The sequence below is a fragment of the Portunus trituberculatus genome, chromosome 50, assembly GCF_017591435.1.
Source record: "Portunus trituberculatus isolate SZX2019 chromosome 50, ASM1759143v1, whole genome shotgun sequence".
Lineage (NCBI taxonomy): Eukaryota > Metazoa > Arthropoda > Malacostraca > Decapoda > Portunidae > Portunus > Portunus trituberculatus.
Genome location: NC_059304.1, coordinates 30439115 through 30460700, shown reverse-complemented (window position 1 = coordinate 30460700; position 21586 = coordinate 30439115). Strand labels below are relative to the sequence as shown.

The 21586-nt window shown below is 37.6% G+C and overlaps 1 protein-coding gene and 1 long non-coding RNA gene across 2 annotated transcripts in view; both read left to right on the top strand.

Annotated features, from left to right (window-relative positions):
* Positions 1–21586, top strand: part of LOC123500141 (NADH dehydrogenase [ubiquinone] flavoprotein 1, mitochondrial-like) — a 134879-nt gene that overhangs the window by 9191 nt on the left and 104102 nt on the right. Inside the window, exon 2 of the mRNA XM_045248816.1 lies at positions 12246–12292. Coding sequence (XP_045104751.1) covers positions 12246–12292 — 47 coding nt within the window. The remainder of the gene's footprint in view (positions 1–12245; positions 12293–21586) is intronic.
* Positions 6229–10161, top strand: LOC123500142. The gene is made up of 4 exons (XR_006673186.1): positions 6229–7979; positions 8744–9040; positions 9530–9586; positions 9882–10161. It is a non-coding gene; the product is annotated as an uncharacterized LOC123500142 (long non-coding RNA).

Sequence of the window (21586 nt, the reverse complement as noted above, 5' to 3'; positions counted from 1 at the left end):
CAGAGTCTCAGCTTTCCAGCGGTACCAAACTTAGGAGTAAGCGCCAATGCCTTCATGGTCAAAATCCCATAACATAACATTAACTTTTCTCCGTACTGTAGCTCCATCCGTCATGTATCAACCCAGCCTTCACGAGGGGAGATAAGTGACAAGCCGAGTGACCAATCCCTTGCTGCGTAGCGTACTGCATAGCTCTGCCTCGGCCAATCACTGTCTGCCGTGCATCCCCAGCTGCCCGCGGCCCGCCACCAGCCAAGCCAGTCTACGCTATTGTCTCCGCAAGCCCCGTGATTAATAACTTTTTGTTTTTATAACGTTGGTCAGTAGATACCGTGTTATGGCTTCTAACAGTGGTGAGGGAGTGCCAAGGGGCTTATTACGACGCAAAACAGGCCCCAGCCCTAGTTAGTGGAAGAGAATTGTGGCGAAAACCAAACGGAACACCGGCCAGGAATACGTGAGCCGAGATACAGGGAAAGTTGTAAAAAAGCGTGAGGAAGGGCTTGCATGCAAGGATGGTTGCTATGATAAATTGGGCTTAGATAACATTAGGAAAATACATGAATCTTTTTGGCGTATTTCTTTTCCTTTTTACATGTCATCTACTCTACTTTTTCTCCTCTTAATCTCTCTTTTGCGATTTTGAAGATCTTTTTTTATTGTTTTATTGTTATTTTGTATTTTGCTAGGATGTGATTATGATTGTGTGGGTTTGGAGTCATGCTGCAAGCACTATAGTAGGATATTGATTGAATAAAACAAGAGGAGAAAAACGCGATCAAAGTTTTGCGACATTTGGAATGCGATAGCTAATAAACGGATCAAGCTAGAGAGCTGAGATTGGTCTTAAATAAAAGCTTAGGATGTTTACTTTATGCATGGTATTATAGTTATTCAACAACGTATCATAGTTCTGAGATATAAACCAATGACCACATTTTTTGCCGATTTAACACTGAAAAAGAGCTAAAAAATAATTTCACCGTTAATCCTTTCATATTATGGCAAGATTATGTGTTTGATTTTATGACAGACATAAAGTAGACATTCTAAGCTTTCTTTTAAGACCAACCCCAACTCTCTAGCTTGATCCGTTGCTGAGGTATCGCATTCCAAATGTCGCAAAAATTTGACCGCGTTTTTCTCTGTTTTTTATTTTTGGCGCTTATCGCCCTACGTCACGCAACGCCTCATATACGGTGACGCCTACGTAGACGTCATATTTCTTTTCTGAGCTTTCTTCAGTTCAGTTGTCCCGTATAGTGTGTTGGATACCAACTACACACGCCGTATGCTGTCCTTGAAATCCTAGTGCTCCTCCCACCATCCTTGTCTCCACCAATCACTAAAGATAAGCTACATGCATCCCGCCTTGTGTCTAAAATTACCCAATAGCATAGACTGTACCCATCTCTCTCTCTCTCTCTCTCTCTCTCTCTCTCTCTCTCTCTCTCTCTCTCTCTCTCTCTCTCTCTCTCTCTCTCTCTCTCTCCATTCACACACACACACACACACACACACACACACACACACACACACACACACACACACACATTCGAGAGACACGGTTGAGGGCGGACGCACTGGCGCAGTTCCGACGATCAGCTGATCTTCACTACACCTGTTGTATAGTATTTACTGGCCTGGGCAGGTAGTGTGGACTCATTTTTTTTTTTTTTTTCTCTCTTCATGAAATCAATTATTAAGGAATAATGAGTGAAAAAGATATTCCATCCAAATGCAGACATGACAATAGAGAAGGGGCTGATGATGACTATGTTGGTGAGGGAGAACGCGTATTTGAAGGGTTCGATACGACGACTATTTCACTACTAAAGAGAGTGTCAAATATTGAATGTAAACTAGATAAACTGATAAAGGAGAAGATGGAAATGAAAGAGAATAAAGAACAGGAAATGGAGTTTATAAGACTGAGAGAAAGGATAAGAAAAGTGGAAGAAAATGAAGCTAGGCAAAGAGCGGAAAACGAAGAACTAACAAAGGAAGTAGCTAACTACAAGAAGCAGATGGAAGAAGGACTCGGTAAAGCCGAGAAAGAAAAGGAGAAGCTGAAAGATCTAGTAAACAAGGAAGAGGAAAGAGTACAGAACGTGATTAAAAAAGAAGTACAAACATGGCGAGTCCAAGATAAGAAAGATAAGGCTGATTTTCAGGAGGTGATTCAAGAACAACTTAAAGAAAAAAAAGAAAATATGACAAACAAAATGATAGGAGTCCTCAAAACAAAAGAAAATCTAGTTAGAGAAATTGCAGAAAAAAAGAAGAGTGTAGTCGATTTGGAATAAAAGAAAAAATATAAAATATAGACCAAAAGAGAAAAGAAGAAATGAAATCAGTCAAAGACCTACTGAAGAATCTTAATGACGAAGATAGGCAGAACTTGGAAGAGGAAGTAGAAGAAATAAACAGAATGGGACCATATCAAGAAGGAAAACGAGACCAATTAAAATACTACTAAAATCACAAGCAGCAACAGAAGAAATATTATATAGAACAACAAAACTTAGAGAAACAGAAGGCTGCAAGGATATCTATATAAAGACAAATAGAAATGAGGAAGAAAGGAAGAGATACAATGAACTGGCAGCAGCAGTAAGGGAAAAGAATAATGAAAGGTCAGAAGAGGAGAAGAAGGCATTTTTGGAGAATTCTAGGAGACAGGATAAGGAAATGGTATATAAACGAGAAGGAAGAGAAAAAAGTGGAACAAGTTTAAAAATGATAAAGGCAAAAAACTAAAAATGATGTATACGAACACAGACGGGGTTTTATCAAGTAAATTAGAATTAAGAGATTACATAAGGAAAGAAAATCCAGATATTGTATGCCTGGCTGAAACAAAACTAAATGAGGCAATCATAATAGATTTGGATAATAGGTATAATGTATGGAGAAGAGACAGAGTGGGTAAAGGAGGAGGAGGAGGAGTCATGATAATGTTAAGGAAGGAGATAGTGATAAACAAAGTGGAATGTGGGGAAGAAAAAGCAGAAATATTGTATATTAAGATGCATATTAATAAAAAAGCGTTAACAATCATTGTAACATATGTGCCACCAAAAACAAATTCATGGACCAATCAAGAATATAAAGACATGATAGCTGACACAATAAGGAGTCTAATGAGAATCGTTAAAGAAAGGAGAAAAGTGATATTAGTAGATTTCAACTGTAAAGAAGTGGACTGGGAAAATTATGAAAGTGGTATGGGGGAAGAAGCCTGGGGAGAAAGATTCTTGAATCTAATGATAGACAATATGATGGACCAGAGAGTAAAGGATAGACAATATGATGGACCAGAGAGTAAAGGAATGCACAAGATTCAGAGGAAACGACGAGCCGGCGAGATTGGACCTAGTTTTTACAAGGGTATACAAATGAATGACGATATAAGATATAAGTGCCCATTGGGAAAGAGTGACCATGCAATATTAGAAATAGATATAGAAGAAGGAAAGGAAGATAGAGACAATTCATACAAAGGAGACCGATTAAATTACAGAAAGGCTGATATTGAGAATCTCAAGAACTATTTTAAAACGTAGACTGGGAGGAGATGGAAAACTCAGAGACAATGCAAGACAAATATAACTTATTTTTGGAAATATACAAAACAGGAGTCAGGAATATGTCCCAAAATATAGACCAAAAGAAGAAGGAAAGAAAGATTGGTTTAATGCAAGGTGTGCTAGGGCAAAGGAGAAAAGAGATGGAGCATGGAAAAGGTGGAGGAGAAATAGAATCCAACAAACAAGGAAAACTTCAAGGCAGCGAGAAATGAATATGTTAAGGTGAGGAAGGAAGAGGAAAAGAACTTGAAAAGATATTGTCGAAAAATGTAAGGAGCAACCAAAATTGTTCTATAGATTCATAAATGGAAAAATTAGGCAAAAGAAACAATAGAAAGGTTAAAAGGAGAGAACGGGATGGTGGAAGACCCAAAAGTATGGCAGAACTATTAAATAAAAAATTCCAGGAGGTCTTTACTAAAGAATCCAAATTTGAGAGGCCACAGGGTAATAGAGAGACAATCTATATGAAAGAGATTAAAGTAACCAAGCTTGAAATAAGAGTTAATGAAGGAACTGGATGAAGAGAAGGCAATGGGACCGGATGAAGTCTCAGGCAGAATACTGAAAGAATGTAGGGAAGAACTAGCAAGTCCTATATACAACATCATAAAATGCTCAATAGAAAATGGAACAGTGCCAGTAGAATGGAAAAGAGCTGAGGTGGTTCCCATATATAAGAGCGGAAGGAAAGAAGAACCTTTAAATTACAGACCGGTATCACTAACTAGTGTAATATGCAAGATGTGTGAAAGAATAATAAAGAAACAATGGATCGAGTTCCTTGAAGACAACAAATTAATATCAAATAGCCAATTTGGTTTTAGAAAAGGACGGTCTTGTGTAACTAATTTATTGAGTTTCTATTCTAGAATAGTTGATAGAGTACAAGAGAGAGAGGATGGGTTGACTGCATCTATTTGGATTTAAAAAAGGTGTTTGACAAAGTGCCACATGCAAGATTACTGTGGAAGTTAGAGGAGAAGGGTGGCTTAAAAGGAAGCACATTGAGATGGATAGAAAATTATTTGAGGGGGAGAGAAATAAGGACGGTAGTTAAAGATATGAAGTCCAAGTGGAGAGCAGTAGAAAGCGGAGTGCCACAGGGGTCAGTATTGGCACCAGTACTTTTCCTCATTTATATTAACGACATGCCAGAAGGAGTGAACAGCTACATAAATTTGTTTGCGGATGATACGAAACTGTGCAGAGTTATAAAGCAAAAGGAGGATTGTGAAATACTGCAAGAAGACCTAAATAAGATCTGGGAATGGAGTAAGAAGTGGGAAATGGAATTCAATGTGAACAAAAGCCATGTCATGGAAATGGGAAAGAGTGAAAGACGACCTGTGGGAATCTATAAGATGGGAGATGGAGTAGAACTGGAGAAAGTCAAAACGGAAAAGGACTTAGGAGTGATGATGGAAGAAAACAATCAACCAGTAAGCCATATTGATAGAATTTTTAGAGAAACATATAATTTGCTGAGGAATATTGGAGTAGCATTTCACTACATGGACAAAGAAATGATGAAGAAATTGATAAATACTATAATAAGACCCAGATTGGAATATGCAGGAGTAGTGTGGACCCCTCATAAAAAGAAACACATAAGGAAATTGGAGAGGCTACAAAAAATGGCTACAAGAATGGTCCCAGAACTTGAAGGGATGACATATGAGGAGAGACTAAAGGCTATGGATCTACCAACCTTGGAACAAAGAAGGGAGAGAGGAGACCTGATACAAGTCTATAAATTGATCAATGGAATGGACCAAGTGGATAATGAGAAACTGATCCTGAGAGAAGAATATGACATCTGAAGCACAAGATCGCATAGTAAAATGCTGAGAAAGGGAAGATGTCTGAGAGATATTAAAAATATAGTTTCCAGAGATGTATTGAGACGTGGAACAGTTTAGATGAAGAAGTAGTGTCTGCAACGAGTGTGCACACTTTTAAAGTAAGATTGGATAAGTGTAGATATGGAGACGGGGCCACACGAGCATAAAGCCCAGGCCCTGTAAAACTACAACTAGGTAAATACACACACACACACACACACACACACACACACACACACACACACACACACACACACACACACACACACACACACAAATACAAAAACTAATCCATCTCTCTCTCTCTCTCTCTCTCTCTCTCTCTCTCTCTCTCTCTCTCTCTCTCTCTCTCTCTCTCTCTCTCTCTCTCTCCTCTTTCTCTCCTTTCTTCCTCTCGAAGATAAGCTACATGCGTCCTGCTTGTGTCTAAAATATTAGCAAATGTCACTCTCTCTCTCTCTCTCTCTCTCTCTCTCTCTCTCTCTCTCTCTCTCTCTCTCTCTCTCTCTCTCTCTCTCTCTCTCTCTCTCTCTCTCTCTCTCTCTCTCTCTCTCTCTCTCTCTCTCTCTCTCTCTCTCTCTCTCTCTCTCTCTCTCTCTCTCTCTCTCTCTCTCTCTCTCTCTCTCTCTCTCTCTCTCTCTCTCTCTCTCTCTCTCTCTTCTCTCTCTCTCTCTCTCCAAGAGAAGCGTCCACTTTGCTCTTCGAAGGCGATATAGTGACTAAAAAATAGCAGCATAATACACAAAGACGACAAGTATGACAAGCTTGCACGAGTTTCCTCAAGGCTGACCACCCATATATCATACAGGCGGGCTTTTTTAACATCCGGCGCGAAGGGGTTAAACCCTTACACCTTCCTTTTTCTTTCTCCCTAAATCTGGGTGTAATTGAGCCTATTTTGCCACACTTGATAGAATGGTAGCCTGCAAACAACATTGAAGCCTTTCATCACCTGAAATTCATGTTTTTTGCTTTCTGACCAAAATTATGATGACTGTCCTCCAATTAGCTAAAAACATTAAGTAAGAATCTTTCTTGTGTCTAGCTTTGATCTTTGTAAAATTTCTTTTTTAGGGCAGAGTAAACTTATTATTATTCAGTGCTTCAAAAACTCAATTTCCCTTTTTGTTTGTTCAACACTTCCTTCAAACAAACTCCCCCTTTCATTTACATTCAACTGTTCTCTCTTATGCACTTGACATCTTCAGTTTGTCCTCTACAGAAAGTGAAAATCTTTCCTCTTGTTTCTGACTTATGGATCTTTCTAAAATTTGACTGAGGCTAAAATTTGACTTGAGGCAGAGCAAACTTACTATTGATGAGTGCTCTAAAAACTCAATTTCCCTTTTCCGTAGCTAAACACAATCTTCAAATAAACTTCCCTCTTCAGTGGCATTTAACTCTTCTCTCTCTTATGCACTTTACAGTCTGTCCTTTACAGATAATCTAAATTGGAAACTTCATATATCATATCTTGCTAAAACCGCATTTTTTAAATTAGTCACTCAAAGTTGTATTCACAGGTTTTCATGAGTCTCTAGCAGCGAACTCAGAAAAGAGATCTTATTTGTCTGTTTGTGGAGTACATTTCACACACATGGGTAGTCTCATTCATATTGTTCTGTTGAATAGGATGGGATCAAAAGCATTTCATCTTACCAATTTTAATTGAAAGTTTTTATCCTCTCATCATTGGAGTATTACATTTCTTGCTATTTTTGACTATTTCATGCTAACTGCTCTTCTGGGCCCGTACTTATAAACACTAAGATGACGTCCTAAAGGTAAGAAGTCGTCTTAAATCACAAAAATGGCGGAACTCGAGTCTTAAATCCTTAAGACGGCATCTTAAGCCCTAAAAACGCGTCTTACTGCTAAAACACCTCCAGAGGTGTTTTAGCAGTAAGAGGCGCTCCTAAGATTTCATCCTAAAAGTAAACATGGCCGCTCGAGAGGAACCGCACCGCCACCACCTGCAACAGAGACGGACGTTTCGTGAGATGAAGGACGTCCTGAATGAGCTAGATGACCGTGAGCTGGTGAAGAGGTATTGGCAGGATCCTGCTGGTATAATTTTCGTGACAAATTTGGTGCGGGAAAGGCTGATGAGACCAACTTCAAGGAACAAGGCCTCTCTCCCCGAGATGCAAGTTATCTTCACTGCGGTACCTCGCTATAGGAAAGATACAGCAGTGCAGCAATGATGACTTGGGGCCCTCACAACAGACCATCAGCAGGATCATCAGTGATACAGTGATACAATGCCATTCTCTCTCAATTCATAAGATTTGTAGTCACCCAATTGGAAACTCAGAGGAGGAAGGGGGAGTGATGCTTGATACCACATTATTGATGTAGTTGCAAAGTGGCCGGGATCGGTTCAGGATGCAAGAATACTTGCTCAAAGTGGATTCTGCACGATATTTGACAATGGCATCATCCCAGCTGGGTGTCACTTGCTGGGAGATAGTGGCTATCCCAACAAGAAGTGGCTACCGACTCCATACCTCAGACCACAGCCTGGAGCACAGTCTTCTTATAACAGGTAAGCTACTGAATAGTAAAATTTAGATAAAAAGTTACCTAATTAATTATCCCACATCACACTAAACACAAAACTAATTATTTACCTCCCATAGTTACACTTTTTCATATAAACTAATATAAAGTGCTATATTAATGAATTAGGTGATTTAGAAATATTATTGCAGTTTCACACAATCTTGACCCTCCCCCCTACCTTATTGGATTCTTCCATAATATGAAGTAACCTAACCTAACATTTTGTAACCTCATTGGGTTGACTTCACCCCCCATTAACGCAGAGTAACTTAACATTTTGAAACTTGACCAGAACAACTGATAAGGTAAAGTAATTTAACATTGTGTAACCTCCTACCTGGGGAGCTTTGCCCCCTCTGTATCATTAATATCTGACAAGGTAGAATGTGGCTAGAAATGCTCCATAAAGTAAAATGTAGACCCTGCAGAGGGCTTTAATGATGTAAAGTGTGTTGGTTGAATCACCAATACAACAAGTAAATTTCAAGAAAATTTCCAAATATTTAAGAGTTTCTTCTTTTTTATTCAAGTTTTCATGTGAATATATTAACCTAACCAATGTTATACTAGAGATTTTTTTTATATGTTTCATAATGTTTAAGCTATCATGTCACAAATCATTATCAAACAATGAATCTTAACTTAACCTTATACATGACATAACCTAAATGTTTGCAGAAATTAAATTAATGCATCATACCACTTTCAAGTACTGCATTGTAAGATTGAAATCTATATTAATTTCAGGGCCCACAAGAAAATCTGCAGCGTTGTTGAGAGAGGCATCGGGCAGCTGAAGCGACATTTTCACGTGCTACACAGTGAGATCCGAGTTGGTCCTCCATCCAAGGTCTGCCAAATTGTAGAGGTTTGTGCACTGCTGCACAACATCTGCAAAGCAAGAAACATCATTCTTCCTGAGGAAGAAGACCATCTTGCTGCAGCCGAGGATGGAGGCAACGAGGAGCGACCCCCAACACAGAAAGTTCAAAGTCGCCATGAAGGAATCCTTTACAGGGATGAATTTGTTGTGCTTCACTTAAAGTAAGTAACACAACCCATAATGCTGATTATAGTAGCATTCTTCAGTTTTTTTTCCCCTCTGTCACTTTGTTATTTATATTTATATGTCTTGTTTTGTTGTGTGTGCACTGTTATGTTGGTGATTTCATCTTCCTTCCCTCACTCTCTGCCAGTCACCCACTATTGCAAAGATAGAGTTCTTCACAGATACCACAGTATCACTGTTCAGCCTTACAATATTTAAATGGGTTATGATGAATGTGTATCTCAGCAATATCTAAAAAACTAATTAACACACTTTCACAACTAACTTAAATGATTCTTTCTTAATTATTTTTAGCTTATTTTTATGAGTGTGGCATTGACTACATTATCAATGGTTCTGTAGTTATATATATATATATATATATATATATATATATATATATATATATATATATATATATATATATATATATAATGTGTGATACAACATACATCAAGCAGTAAAACAATGTCTTTCTTTTACAGCATTGATGAGTGATGAGACACCAGTGTCATGACTGCTGAGATTGGTGTTATTCTCATGTAAGTAGTTTTTTTTTTTTTTTCTCTCCCATACCTGAAGTAAGTAGATTGTAGGTTGAGCATATGGAAACTGCAGTTAATTTTGTATAAACACTAATATTTGGTTGAGTGGTTACAAATAAAAACAAATAGTACATTATTTATATCTTTATTATTATTTTTTATTTGTTTGTTTCAGGTACTCCAGTTTTTGTGTGTAGTTCATGTACTTAGCCTGTTCTGCTTCTTGCTTCCTTTCCTGAGCCATTATAGATTCTTCAAGGAGTGCAAGCTCAAGCTTCCTTTTCTTCTGCAGGTGGATGATCTCCTCCTCATCCACAAACACCAGTGATGTACCAGGGAAGTCTGGCCCCTGTTGGTGCTGCAAGTGGTGTGGCAGGTGCCTCCTCCTCCACACTCACTGCCTCGGTCACCACTTCTCTCTGCTGGGCTGCCTCTGCCACTTCCCCAGCATCATCTGCTGCCTGCACACTGCTGGCATCATTAGTTCTAACTTCAGAAACTAAACTGATAATGTTTTTGGTTTTATTGCTAAGGATAAAAGTAACAGAAACCAGTAAATCTAGCTAAGGGTACAATGTGTTTGACTTAAATCCTATTCTGTTTGAAGGAACCCCATGTCTAAGAAACTGTAAATCCCTTAGACTCGTTATCATTAGCACATTCACCCACTACAACACCAAACTTATGAAGGGAGAGAAGGGATAGGAATTAAGTTAACTTTATTAGTTTTTTTTCTTTTCTTATTACTGTTTTAGCTGTTTGGTTAAAGAATAAAAAAATAAATGATATTTTCTCAACACTAGATAACAAATTTACCATTGTGTTTAACTGTAAGTTGTAAACTAAGTAGGAACACGAGTGTTTTGGATTCCAGACATTTGAGACAACATTGTGGCCTAATATTGCTATATCTACAAGTGGCTTATCCTTTGTTAAGGAAGGTGCATTCAATGATGCTCGCCTTATTGGTACACCCATGAATAGAGACATTCTTGGGGTTCAAAATCTCAAAGATCAACTCATCGAGCTGGGAGAGAGGAGGGTTGGCAGGAGGTCCACCACCTGGAAAGTATAATATAATCTTATTGCTAATGAATTGCAAATACAAATAAATAATTTATAAAGAACATGTTTTCACATAACATACGTAAGTCAGATGTGTGGTTGGAGTAATATTATTTGTCAGAGGTAAACACTGCATCATAATTAGTGTGTGCAATAAATGCATCCACTTCACAAAAAAAAAAAAAAAAAAAAAATGCAGGAAATGGCTGGCACTTTAATATATTAATCACTACTACAAAACTTTCAATGTTGCTGCTTCCAAACTTAAAACAGGAACAGTTTACTGAAATTTATTCCTTAAAGTGGTTAGGTTCCATGATCTAAATCTCAAGTGACCTTAGCAGTAGACCTGCTGAAACTTGGTATTTACTCAAATACTAGTAAGCTTCCTTGCAAAATATAAATAACCGTAAATAAATACTTTTCTTTAAGTGAAATTGCCTTATGTATTCAGTGCTTAAAAGGAATAATAAGATAAATCATATCTTTTGTTAGGGTGAAACTGAAATTTCTATCAAGCTCAAAAATATTAAAATCTTGCAACTCACACACAAATATAACACAAAAAATAGCTACCAAATTAATAACTTACCTGTGGTAGTCATGGCTTCTCTCTGCTTGCGGGTGTTCCGTCTTGCCTCAGATTTTATAATATGCCAATGTTTCTGGCACTCCTCAGTGCGGAGAATGTCTGACATGGCAGACACCTCCACACTATTGCTCCTCCATGCAGCATTTCTGGCTTCCTTGGAGCAGCCAGCTGTGGACAAGTCGCTCCGGAGTATTTTTTGCGAGAATTTTGTATACGTGGGCCAGATGAAGGCGTCCAGTTCGTCTTCCTGTTCCTCTTCTTGTCTTGAGTCTCTTGAGTAGCCATGGTGAGCATTTGAAGTTGGCGCCAAATGATTGTTGTTTTGACAAGATGACAACATTAGTGATAAATTTATACCTTCAATTATCAAGGTTAAAATGAAGAGGTGATTGTTGAAAACTAACTAGATAAATATATTTTTTATTTGAAATATAATTTTTACGTATTTTCACCCGTTTCTTCCAAAATTCCTCTATAAACATTACATAACGTCTGCTCATGTTAGCAGTTAGCGGGTAAGCGCCTAAAGACGGTTACTTAACAAAGCATCCTGCTAGGAAAGATTCTTAGCACTTAAGTCTCGTAGGTTAAGTACTTTTCCTAACTAAGACAGCATCTTTGTGGAGTTTTATAAGTATGGCCCCTGATTTTGTTAATTACATACCTCTTCTCCCACAGTCTTGCTGTGCAGAACTCCATACTGTCTCTTATCACTATTCTGTCTACCTCCCTAATGCACGAGTTAACCAGTATTCTTAATCATTCATCCCTTTCACTTGTAAATTTCAAAATTCTCTCCACTTTTTTGTATTTTCATTTTCCTATGACTTAAAATACTTTATGAGGGAGGTTTCAAGACACTTTTCTAATTTTGTGTAATTAATTTGGCCTATTTCCTATAGGTTGTGGCACGTGAGCAGGCCAGTGCTATCTTTCATCAAGAAAGCATATCATACACCTTTTAATAATTAATGATAAATTTTCCTATTTCTATTTCAGATCGTGGTATCTGCAGTGTTTTGATGAAGAGGAACAACTCAAACAAGGTGAGCTGCAGTCTGTTTAAATATTATCATTTATTATTGTTATTATTATTATTGTTATCATCATCATTATTGTTGTTATTATTATTGTTATTATTATATTTATTATTATAATCATCATTATTGTGATTATTATTATTATTATTATTATTATTGTTATTATTATTATTATTATTATTATTATTGTTGTTATTGTTATTCTTCTTCTTCTTCTTATTATTATTATTATTATTATTATTATTATTGTTATTATTGTTATTATTGATAATATTATTGCTGTTATTATAATTACAATGGAACCTTGGTTGCTGAATATTTCCCTTTTTGAATAAAATGGTTGCCAGATAAAATCTGGAACCCAAAATTGCCCTAGTTGTACCATAACTCAGTTGGCAAACAATCCATGTTTGATATCTGGATAAAATATGACTTGACTTGACATGCTCTCTCTGCAGCACGTATCCTCTATAACACACAAACACCCAGACACACACACACACACTCCGCGCTCCATGGAGAGCGGACGTGCCTCCTGCTCAGAGTGCCATCTAACTAACACTCCACACGCTAAGCAATGTGCTTGAGTGAGAATTGTTATTGGTATTGGGGGGCAACCAGAGCGAGTGAACGAGTGTACAGAGTGAACGTAGCCTGGTGGCGTGTACATGGGAGTGATCGGAGGTGTGAGAACCTCCACACTCCAAACGACAGAGTGGGAACCACACAAAGGCCAGCCAAAGCAGCCGCCAACGCATCCCACCACACACACGTAGCTACCAGGCCTGGCCCTCAGTGACCACACACCCAAATGCTCCCAGGAAGAGTAAAAAAAATGGATAGACTGGTAAGAAATAAATAACCAAATTCAAAATATGTCGATGAGGCCCAGGGAGCAAAGCCGAAAGTGGCCAGTCAAAGCATGAGTCCATCTTCAACAGGGGCAACAATGTAAGGTAGATTGGTAATGTTGGAGAAGAGATTTGAGGAATTGGTGAAGGAATTAAAAGTTCAGAGGAGTGAGGAGGAGCAGGATAGAGAATTCCGCAAGGCTTTGAAGGAAAGAGTTAAGAGACTGGAGGAAAATGAAAAAACGATTGGTGGATGAGAATGCACACTTGAGAGTGGAGGTTGAAAAATACAAGAGACGGTTGGAGGAGAAAATGGAGACAGTAGTATAGGAGAAAGATGACTTTAAGAAAATGATTAGTGAGCAGAATGAAAGGTTTGAAAGGGGAATGGGAACTGAAGAAAACACAATGGACTGAGTCGAGGGAAGCAGAGATGGTTGGATTACAAGAAATAATTAAAGATCAGTTGAAGGAAGACAAAAAAGAAAGGTCCAAGGAACTGGTTAATGTTATAAAGAATAAGGAAACATTGATAAGAGAAATAGCAGAAAAGAAGAAGAGTGTGTTAATATTTGGGATGAAAGAACAAAATATAACATATAAGCCTAAGAGAATTAAGGAAGAATTAAAACGGTAAGAGATCTGTTAAAAATCTAAATGATGATGAAAAAAGACCTACAAGAAGAAGTGGAAGAGATCCATAGACTGGGTCCGTATAAGGAGGAGGAGCAGACCGATTAAAGTAGTACTGAAGTCACAACAATCTGGAGGATATCCTATATAGAACATCAAAGTTAAGAGAGATAGAAGGTTGTAAAGAGGTGTTTGTTAGAAAGAATAGAAATGAGGAAGAGAGGAGAAGATATAAGGAATTGTTGGAAGAGGCGAGAAGGAAAAATGATGAGCGGTCTGAGGAGGAAAGAGAAAGTTTTTGGAGAGTTATGGGAGAGAGAGTCAGAAAGTGGTATGTGGAAAGAAGGAATGCGGAGAAACCCCTAGAGGGAGCAGTGGGTGGACCGTAATGTATACTAATATAGATGGGATACTGTCAAGTAGATTGGAATTGCAAGACTATATGATGGTGGAGAAGCCTGATATAGTGTGTTTGACTGAGACAAAATTGCATGAAAAAACAAAGATAAATTTGGATAATAAATATAATATATGGAGAAAGGATAGAGAGAGTAAAGGTGGAGGAGGAGTTATGATTATGACGAAGAAATAAATAAATGTGGATAAGGTTTGGTATGGGAAGAACAACGCAGAAGTGATAAGCATAAGGATAAAAAGTGATGGAAAAGAATTAATAATCATGGTGACCTATGTACCTCCTAAAACAAATTCTTGGACATTAAGGAATACGACAATATGATCAAGGATACTTTACAGAGTTTGGAAAGTGTATTATCTGGAAAAGAAAGGTGATACTAGTAGGAGATTTTAATTGTAAGGAGGTGGATTGGGAAAATCTAGTAAGTGGTGTTGGAGGAAGCATGGGAGAGAGATTTCTTAATCTAATGATGGAAAATATGATGGAACAGAGGGTGAAGGAAAATACTAGATATAGAGGAGATGATGAACCGGCTAGACTGGATTTGGTGTTAACAAGAGAAGTGTACCTATGTGGAGATATACAATACAAATGTCCTTTGGGAAAGAGTGATCATGTGGTTATGGAAATGCAGATAGCAACAACACAGCGAAGGAAAGACGAGACATACAGGAGTGGTAGATTGAATTATAGAAAGATGGACACAGAAAGTTTGAAAAATTATTTCAGAAAATTAGATTGGGAGGAGATGTTACAAATCAGAGAAGTGCAAAAGAAATATGAGATTTTTATGAAATATTATAAAGAAGGAGTTATGAAATTTGTACCAAAGTATAAACCGAGAGAGGAAGGAAGAAAGGATTGGTTTAATGCAACTTGTGTTAAGGCTAAGGAAAAGAGAGATGTGGCTTGGAAAAGATGGAAAAGAGCAGGAATATACTAAATAAGGAGAATTATAGAGTGGCGAGAAATGAGTATGTGAGGGTAAGGAGGAGGAAGAAAGAAAATTTGAAAAAGATATTGTAGACAAGAGTAAGGAACATCCAAAATTGTTTTACAGGTTCATAAATGGTAAACTTAAAAAGAGAGTCCATTGAAAGATTAAAAGGAGAGCAAGGGATAGTAGATGACCCTAAGAATATAGCGGAATTGCTAAATAATAGGTTTCAGCAAGTATTTACTAAAGAAACAATGTTTGTAAAGCCTCAGAATGTACAAGGAAATGTGCACATGGATGACATTAAGATACCTAAAAGGAGTTATATAAAATGTTGGAGGAACTTAAAGATGATAAAGCGATGGGACCAGATGAAGTTTCAGGAAAATTATTGAAGGAGTGTAGAGAAGAATTGATTGATCCATTATATGATATTATAAGGTGTTCATTAGAAACAGGGAAGTACCAGTAGAGTGGAAAAGAGCTGAAGTGGTGCCCATTTATAAGGGAGGCAGTAAGGAAGAGCCTCTTAACTATAGACCTGTGTCTCTAACAAGTGTGGTCGGTAAGATTTGTGAGAGGGTGATAAAGAAATATTGGATACGGTTCCTGGAGGATCATAAGTTATTATCGGATCATCAATTTGGCTTTAGGAAAGGGAGGTCATGTGTAACAAATCTACTGAGCTTTTATTCAAGAGTGGTTGACAAAATACAAGAGAGAGAGGGATGGATGGACTGTGTATATTTGGATTTAAAGAAAGCTTTTGACAAGGTACCTCACATGAGACTGCTATGGAAATTAGAGATTTATGGAGGACTGAAAGGAAAAGTGTTAAAGTGGATGGAAAACTACTTGAGATGGAGGGAGATGAGAACGGTAATAAGGGATGCAAAGTCGGACTGGTTGGTGGTGGAGAGTGGAGTCCCACAAGGCTCAGTGCTGGCACCAATACTTTTCCTTGTATATATTAATGACATGCCAGAGGGAGTAAACAGTTATATTAATTTGTTTGCGGATGATGCGAAGTTGTGTAGGTGTGTGAAGAGTGAAGAAGATTGTGAAATTTTACAGGCAGATCTGGATAAGATTTGGGAGTGGAGCAAGAGGTGGCAAATGGAATTTAATCTGAGCAAAAGTCATGTGATGGAGATGGGGAAGAGTGGAAGACGGCCAAGAGGGTCATATAAGATGGGTGAAGAAGTAGTGTTGAAAAAGGTGGAAAAGGAAAAGGATTTGGGAGTGATAATACAAGACCATGGGCAGTTTGAGGCTCATATTGATAAGATGTTTGGAGAAACGTATAATTTGATAAAAATATTGGATTAGCCTTCCATTATATGGATAAAGATATGATGAAGAAATTAATTAGTACGGTAATTAGACCAAGATTGGAATATGCTGGAGTGGTTTGGTCCCCTTATAAAAAGAAGCATATAAGGAAGTTGGAGAGATTGCAGAGAATGGCAAGAAAAATGGTTCCGGAATTGGCAGAAATGACCTATGAGGAGAGATTAAAAGAAATGAATTTGCTTACCTTGGAACAAAGAAGAGAAAGAGGAGATTTAATACAGGTTTATAAACTGTGAAGTGGATAATGAGCAAATGATGTTGAGAGAGGAAAACTTAAATAGAACTACGAGATCGCATAGTAAAAAGATAGCCAAGGGAATATGCTTGAAGGATGTGAAGAAATATAGTTTCCCACAAAGATGTGTGGAGGTGTGGAATGGTTTGAGTGAGGTGGTGGTGTCAGCGAGGAGTGTGCATAGTTTTAAAGGAAAGTTGGATGTGTGTAGATATGGAGACGGGGCCACACGAGTATGATACCCAGGCCCTGTAAAATTACAACTAGGCAAATACAACTAGGTGAATACACACGAGAGACACGGTTGAGGGCGGACGCACTGGTGCAGTTCCGACAATCAGCTAATCTTCACTACATACCTGTTCTATAGTATTTACAGTGGCCTGGGCAGGTAGTGTGGACTCATTTTTTTTTTCTTTCTTCATGAAATCAATTATTAAGGAATAATGAGTGAAAAAGATATTCCATCCAAATGCAGACATGAGAATAGAGAAGGGGCTGATGATGACTATGTTGGTGAGGGAGAACGCGTATTCGAAGGCTTCGATACGACGACTACGTCACTACTTAAGAGAGTGTTCAATATTGAATGTAAACTAGATAAACTGATAAAGGAGAAGATGGAAATGAAAGAGAATGAAAAACAGGAAAAGGAGTTTATAAGACTGAGAGAAAGGATAAGAAAAGTGGAAGAAAACAAAGCTAGGCTAAGAGCTGAAAACGAAGAACTAAAAAAGGAAGTAGCTAACTACACAAAGCAGATGGAAGAAGGACTTGGTAAAGCCGAGAAAGAAAGGGAGAAGCTGAAAGATCTAGTAAACAAGGAAGAGGAAAGAGTACAGAACGTGATTAAAAAAGAAGTACAAGCATGGAGAGTCCAAGATAAGAAAGATAAGGCCGATTTTCAGGAGGTGATTCAAGAACAACTTAAAGAAAAAAGAAGAAAATATGACAAACAAAATGATAGGAGTTCTCAAGACAAAAGAAAATCTAGTTAGAGAAATTGCAGAAAAAAGAAGAGTGTAGTCGATTTGGAATAAAAGAAAAAATATAAAATATAGACCAAAAGAGAAAAGAAGAAATGAAATCAGTCAAAGACCTACTGAAGAATCTAAACGACGAAGATAGGCAGAACTTGGAAGAGGAAGTAGAAGAAATAAACAGAATGGGACCATATCAAGAAGGAAAACGAGACCAATTAAAATACTACTAAAATCACAAGCAGCAACAGAAGAAATATTATATAGAACAACAAAACTTAGAGAAACAGAAGGCTGCAAGGATATCTATATAAAGAAAAATAGAAATGAGGAAGAAAGGAAGAGATACAATGAACTGGCAGCAGCAGTAAGGGAAAAGAATAATGAAAGGTCAGAAGAGGAGAAGAAGGCATTTTTTTGGAGAATTCTAGGAGACAGGATAAGGAAATGGTATATAAACGAGAAGGAAGAGAAAAAAGTGGAACAAGTTTAACTAAAAATGATAAAGGCAAGAGACTAAAAATGATGTATACGAACATAGACGGGGTTTTATCAAGTATTAGAATTAAGAGATTACATAAAGAAAGAAAATCCAGATATTGTATGCCTGGCTGAAACAAAACTAAATGAGAAAATCAAAATAGTCTTGGATAATAGGTATAATGTATGGAGAAGAGACAGAGTGGGTAAAGGAGGAGGAGGAGTCATGATAATGTTAAGGAAGGAGATAGTGATAAACAAAGTGGAATGTGGGGAAGGAAAAGCAGAAGTATTGTATGTTAAGATGCATATTAATGAAAAAAGAGTTAACAATCATTGTAACATATGTGCCACCAAAAACAAATTCATGGACCAATCAAGAATATAAAGACATGATAAATGACACAATAAGGAGTCTAATGAGAATCGTTAAAGAAAGGAAAAAAGTTATAATAGTAGGAGATTTCAACTGTAAAGAAGTGGACTGGAAAAATTATGAAAGTGGTATGGGGGAAGAAGCCTGGGGAGAAAGATTCCTAAACCTAATGCTAGACAATATGATGGACCAGAGAGTAAAGGAATGCACAAGATTCAGAGGAAACGACGAGCCGGCGAGATTGGACCTAATTTTTACAAGGGCTATACAAATGAATGATGATATAAGATGTAAGTGCCCATTGGGAAAGAGTGACCATGTAATATTAGAAATAGATACAGAAGAGGGAAAGGAAGATAGAGACGATTCATACAAAGGAGACCGATTAAACTACAGAAAGGCTGATATTGAGAATCTCAGGAACTATTTTAAAAATGTAAACTGGGAGGAGATGGAAAACTCAGAGACGATGCAAGAGAAGTATAATTTATTTTTGGAAATATATAAAACAGGAGTCAGGGAATATGTCCCAAAGTATAGACCTAAAGAAGAAGGAAAGAAAGATTGGTTTAATGCAAGGTGTGCTAGGGCAAAGGAGAAAAGAGATGGAGCATGGAAAAGGTGGAGGAGAAATAGAAATCCAACAAATAAGGAAAACTTCAAGGCAGCGAGAGATGAATATGTTAAGGTAAGGAAGGAAGAGGAAAAGAACTTTGAAAAGGACATTGTCGAAAAATGTAAGGAGCAACCAAAATTGTTCTGTAGATTCGTAAATGGAAAAATTAGACAAAGAGAAGCAATTGAAAGGTTAAAAGGAGAGAACGGGATGGTGGAAGACCCAAAAACTATGGCAGAACTATTAAGTAAAAAATTCCAGGAGGTCTTTACTAAGGAATCCAAAATTGAAAGGCCACACGGTAATAGAGAGACAGTCTTTATGAAAGAGATTAAAGTAACCAAGCTTGAAATAAAAGAGTTAATGAAGGAACTGGATGAAGACAAGGCAATGGGACCAGATGAAGTCTCAGGCAGAATACTGAAAGAATGTAGGGAAGAACTAGCAAGTCCTATATACAACATCATAAAATGCTCAATAGAAAATGGAACAGTACCAGTAGAATGGAAAAGAGCTGAGGTGGTTCCCATATATAAGAGTGGAAGGAAGGAAGAACCTTTAAATTACAGACTGGTATCACTAACTAGTGTAATATGCAAGATGTGTGAAAGAATAATAAAGAAACAATGGATCAAGTTCCTTGAAGACAACAAATTAATATCAAATAGCCAATTTGGTTTTAGGAAAAGACGGTCTTGTCTAACTAATTTACTGAGTTTCTATTCTAGAATAGTTGATAGAGTACAAGAGAGAGAAAGAGATGGGTTGACTGTATTTATTTGGATTTAAAAAAGGCGTTTGACAAAGTGCCACATGCAAGATTACTATGGAAGTTAGAGGAGAAGGGTGGCTTAAAAGGAAGCACATTGAGATGGATAGAAATTTATTTGAGTGGGAGAGAAATAAGGACGGTAGTTAAAGATATGAAGTCTAAGTGGAGAGCAGTAGAAAGCAGAGTGCCACAAGGGTCAGTATTGGCACCAATACTTTTCCTCATTTATATTAACGACATGCCAGAAGGAGTGAACAGCTACATAAATCTGTTTGCAGATGATACGAAACTGTGCAGAGTTATAAAGCAAAAAGAGGATTGTGAAATACTGCAAGAAGACCTAAATAAGATATGGGAATGGAGCAAAAGTGGAAATGGAATTCAATGTGAACAAAAGCCATGTCATGGAAATGGGAAAGAGTGAAAGACGACCTGTGGGAATCTATAAGATGGGAGATGGAGTAGAACTGGAGAAAGTAAAAAAGGAAAATGACTTAGGAGTGACGATGGAAGAAAACAATCAACCAGTAAGCCATATTGATAGAATTTTTAGAGAAACATAATTTGCTAAGGAATATTGGAGTAGCATTTCACTACATGGACAAAGAAATGATGAAGTAATTGATAAGTACTTTAATAAGACCCAGATTGGAATATGCAGGAGTAGTGTGGACCCTTTATAAAAAGAAACACATAAGGAAATTGGGGAGACTACAAAAAATGGCTACAAGAATGGTTCCAGAATTTGAAGGGATGACATATGAGGAGAGACTAAAGGCTATGGATCTACCAACCCTGGAACAAAGAAGGGAGAGAGGAGACCTGATACAAGTTTTTAAATTGATCAACGGAATGGACCAAGTGGATAATGAGAAACTGATCCTGAGAGAAGAATATGACATTCGAAGCACAAGATCGCATAGTAAAAAGCTGAGAAAAGGAAGATGTCTGAGAGATGTTAAAAAATATAATTTCCCGCAAAGATGTATTGAGACGTGGAACAGTTTAAATGAAGAAATAGTGTCTGCAACAAGTGTGCATACTTTTAAAGTAAGATTGGATAAGTGTAGATATGGAGACGGGGCCACACGAGCATAAAGCCCAGGCCCTGTAAAACTACAACTAGGTAAATACAACTACAGTACCCTCCCAAGTTTAGCGCTTGCTTTCTTCTTAAGATATAGCGCCAAACTCGAGGATCGCTAAACTTGGGGTATTGAAAACAATGTAAAAACGCTTATTCATTCTGGCCCGGAACGAAGCTGACTTTTTTTCCTCCATACTCTACTCCCTTATTTCAAAATACCAATAAATTGGTGGGTGTATTCAGTTTCAGTGAAGAATGCTCTTGTTAAGACGAAAAAAACTGGGATACACACTTTATTGAAAAGAACAAAAAGAGAAGAGAAATAATAAGAACTCTAACAGCACATAATCTCACTCTGGGGCATGGTCTGCTAGCGCAAAGCCTTCAAATTCGTTTCATCGGCGTTGAATATTTGACGGAGATCGTAACCGCCGTCCTCAGTCATCTGTTTCAAGACACCAATGAAACTTTCCACCTCTTCTGTAGATGCGTCTGCTGCTTCACCCAGACATCGTGCCCTCTTGAACGAGTGTCTTTCTTTGAACCTTGAGAACCAGCCATT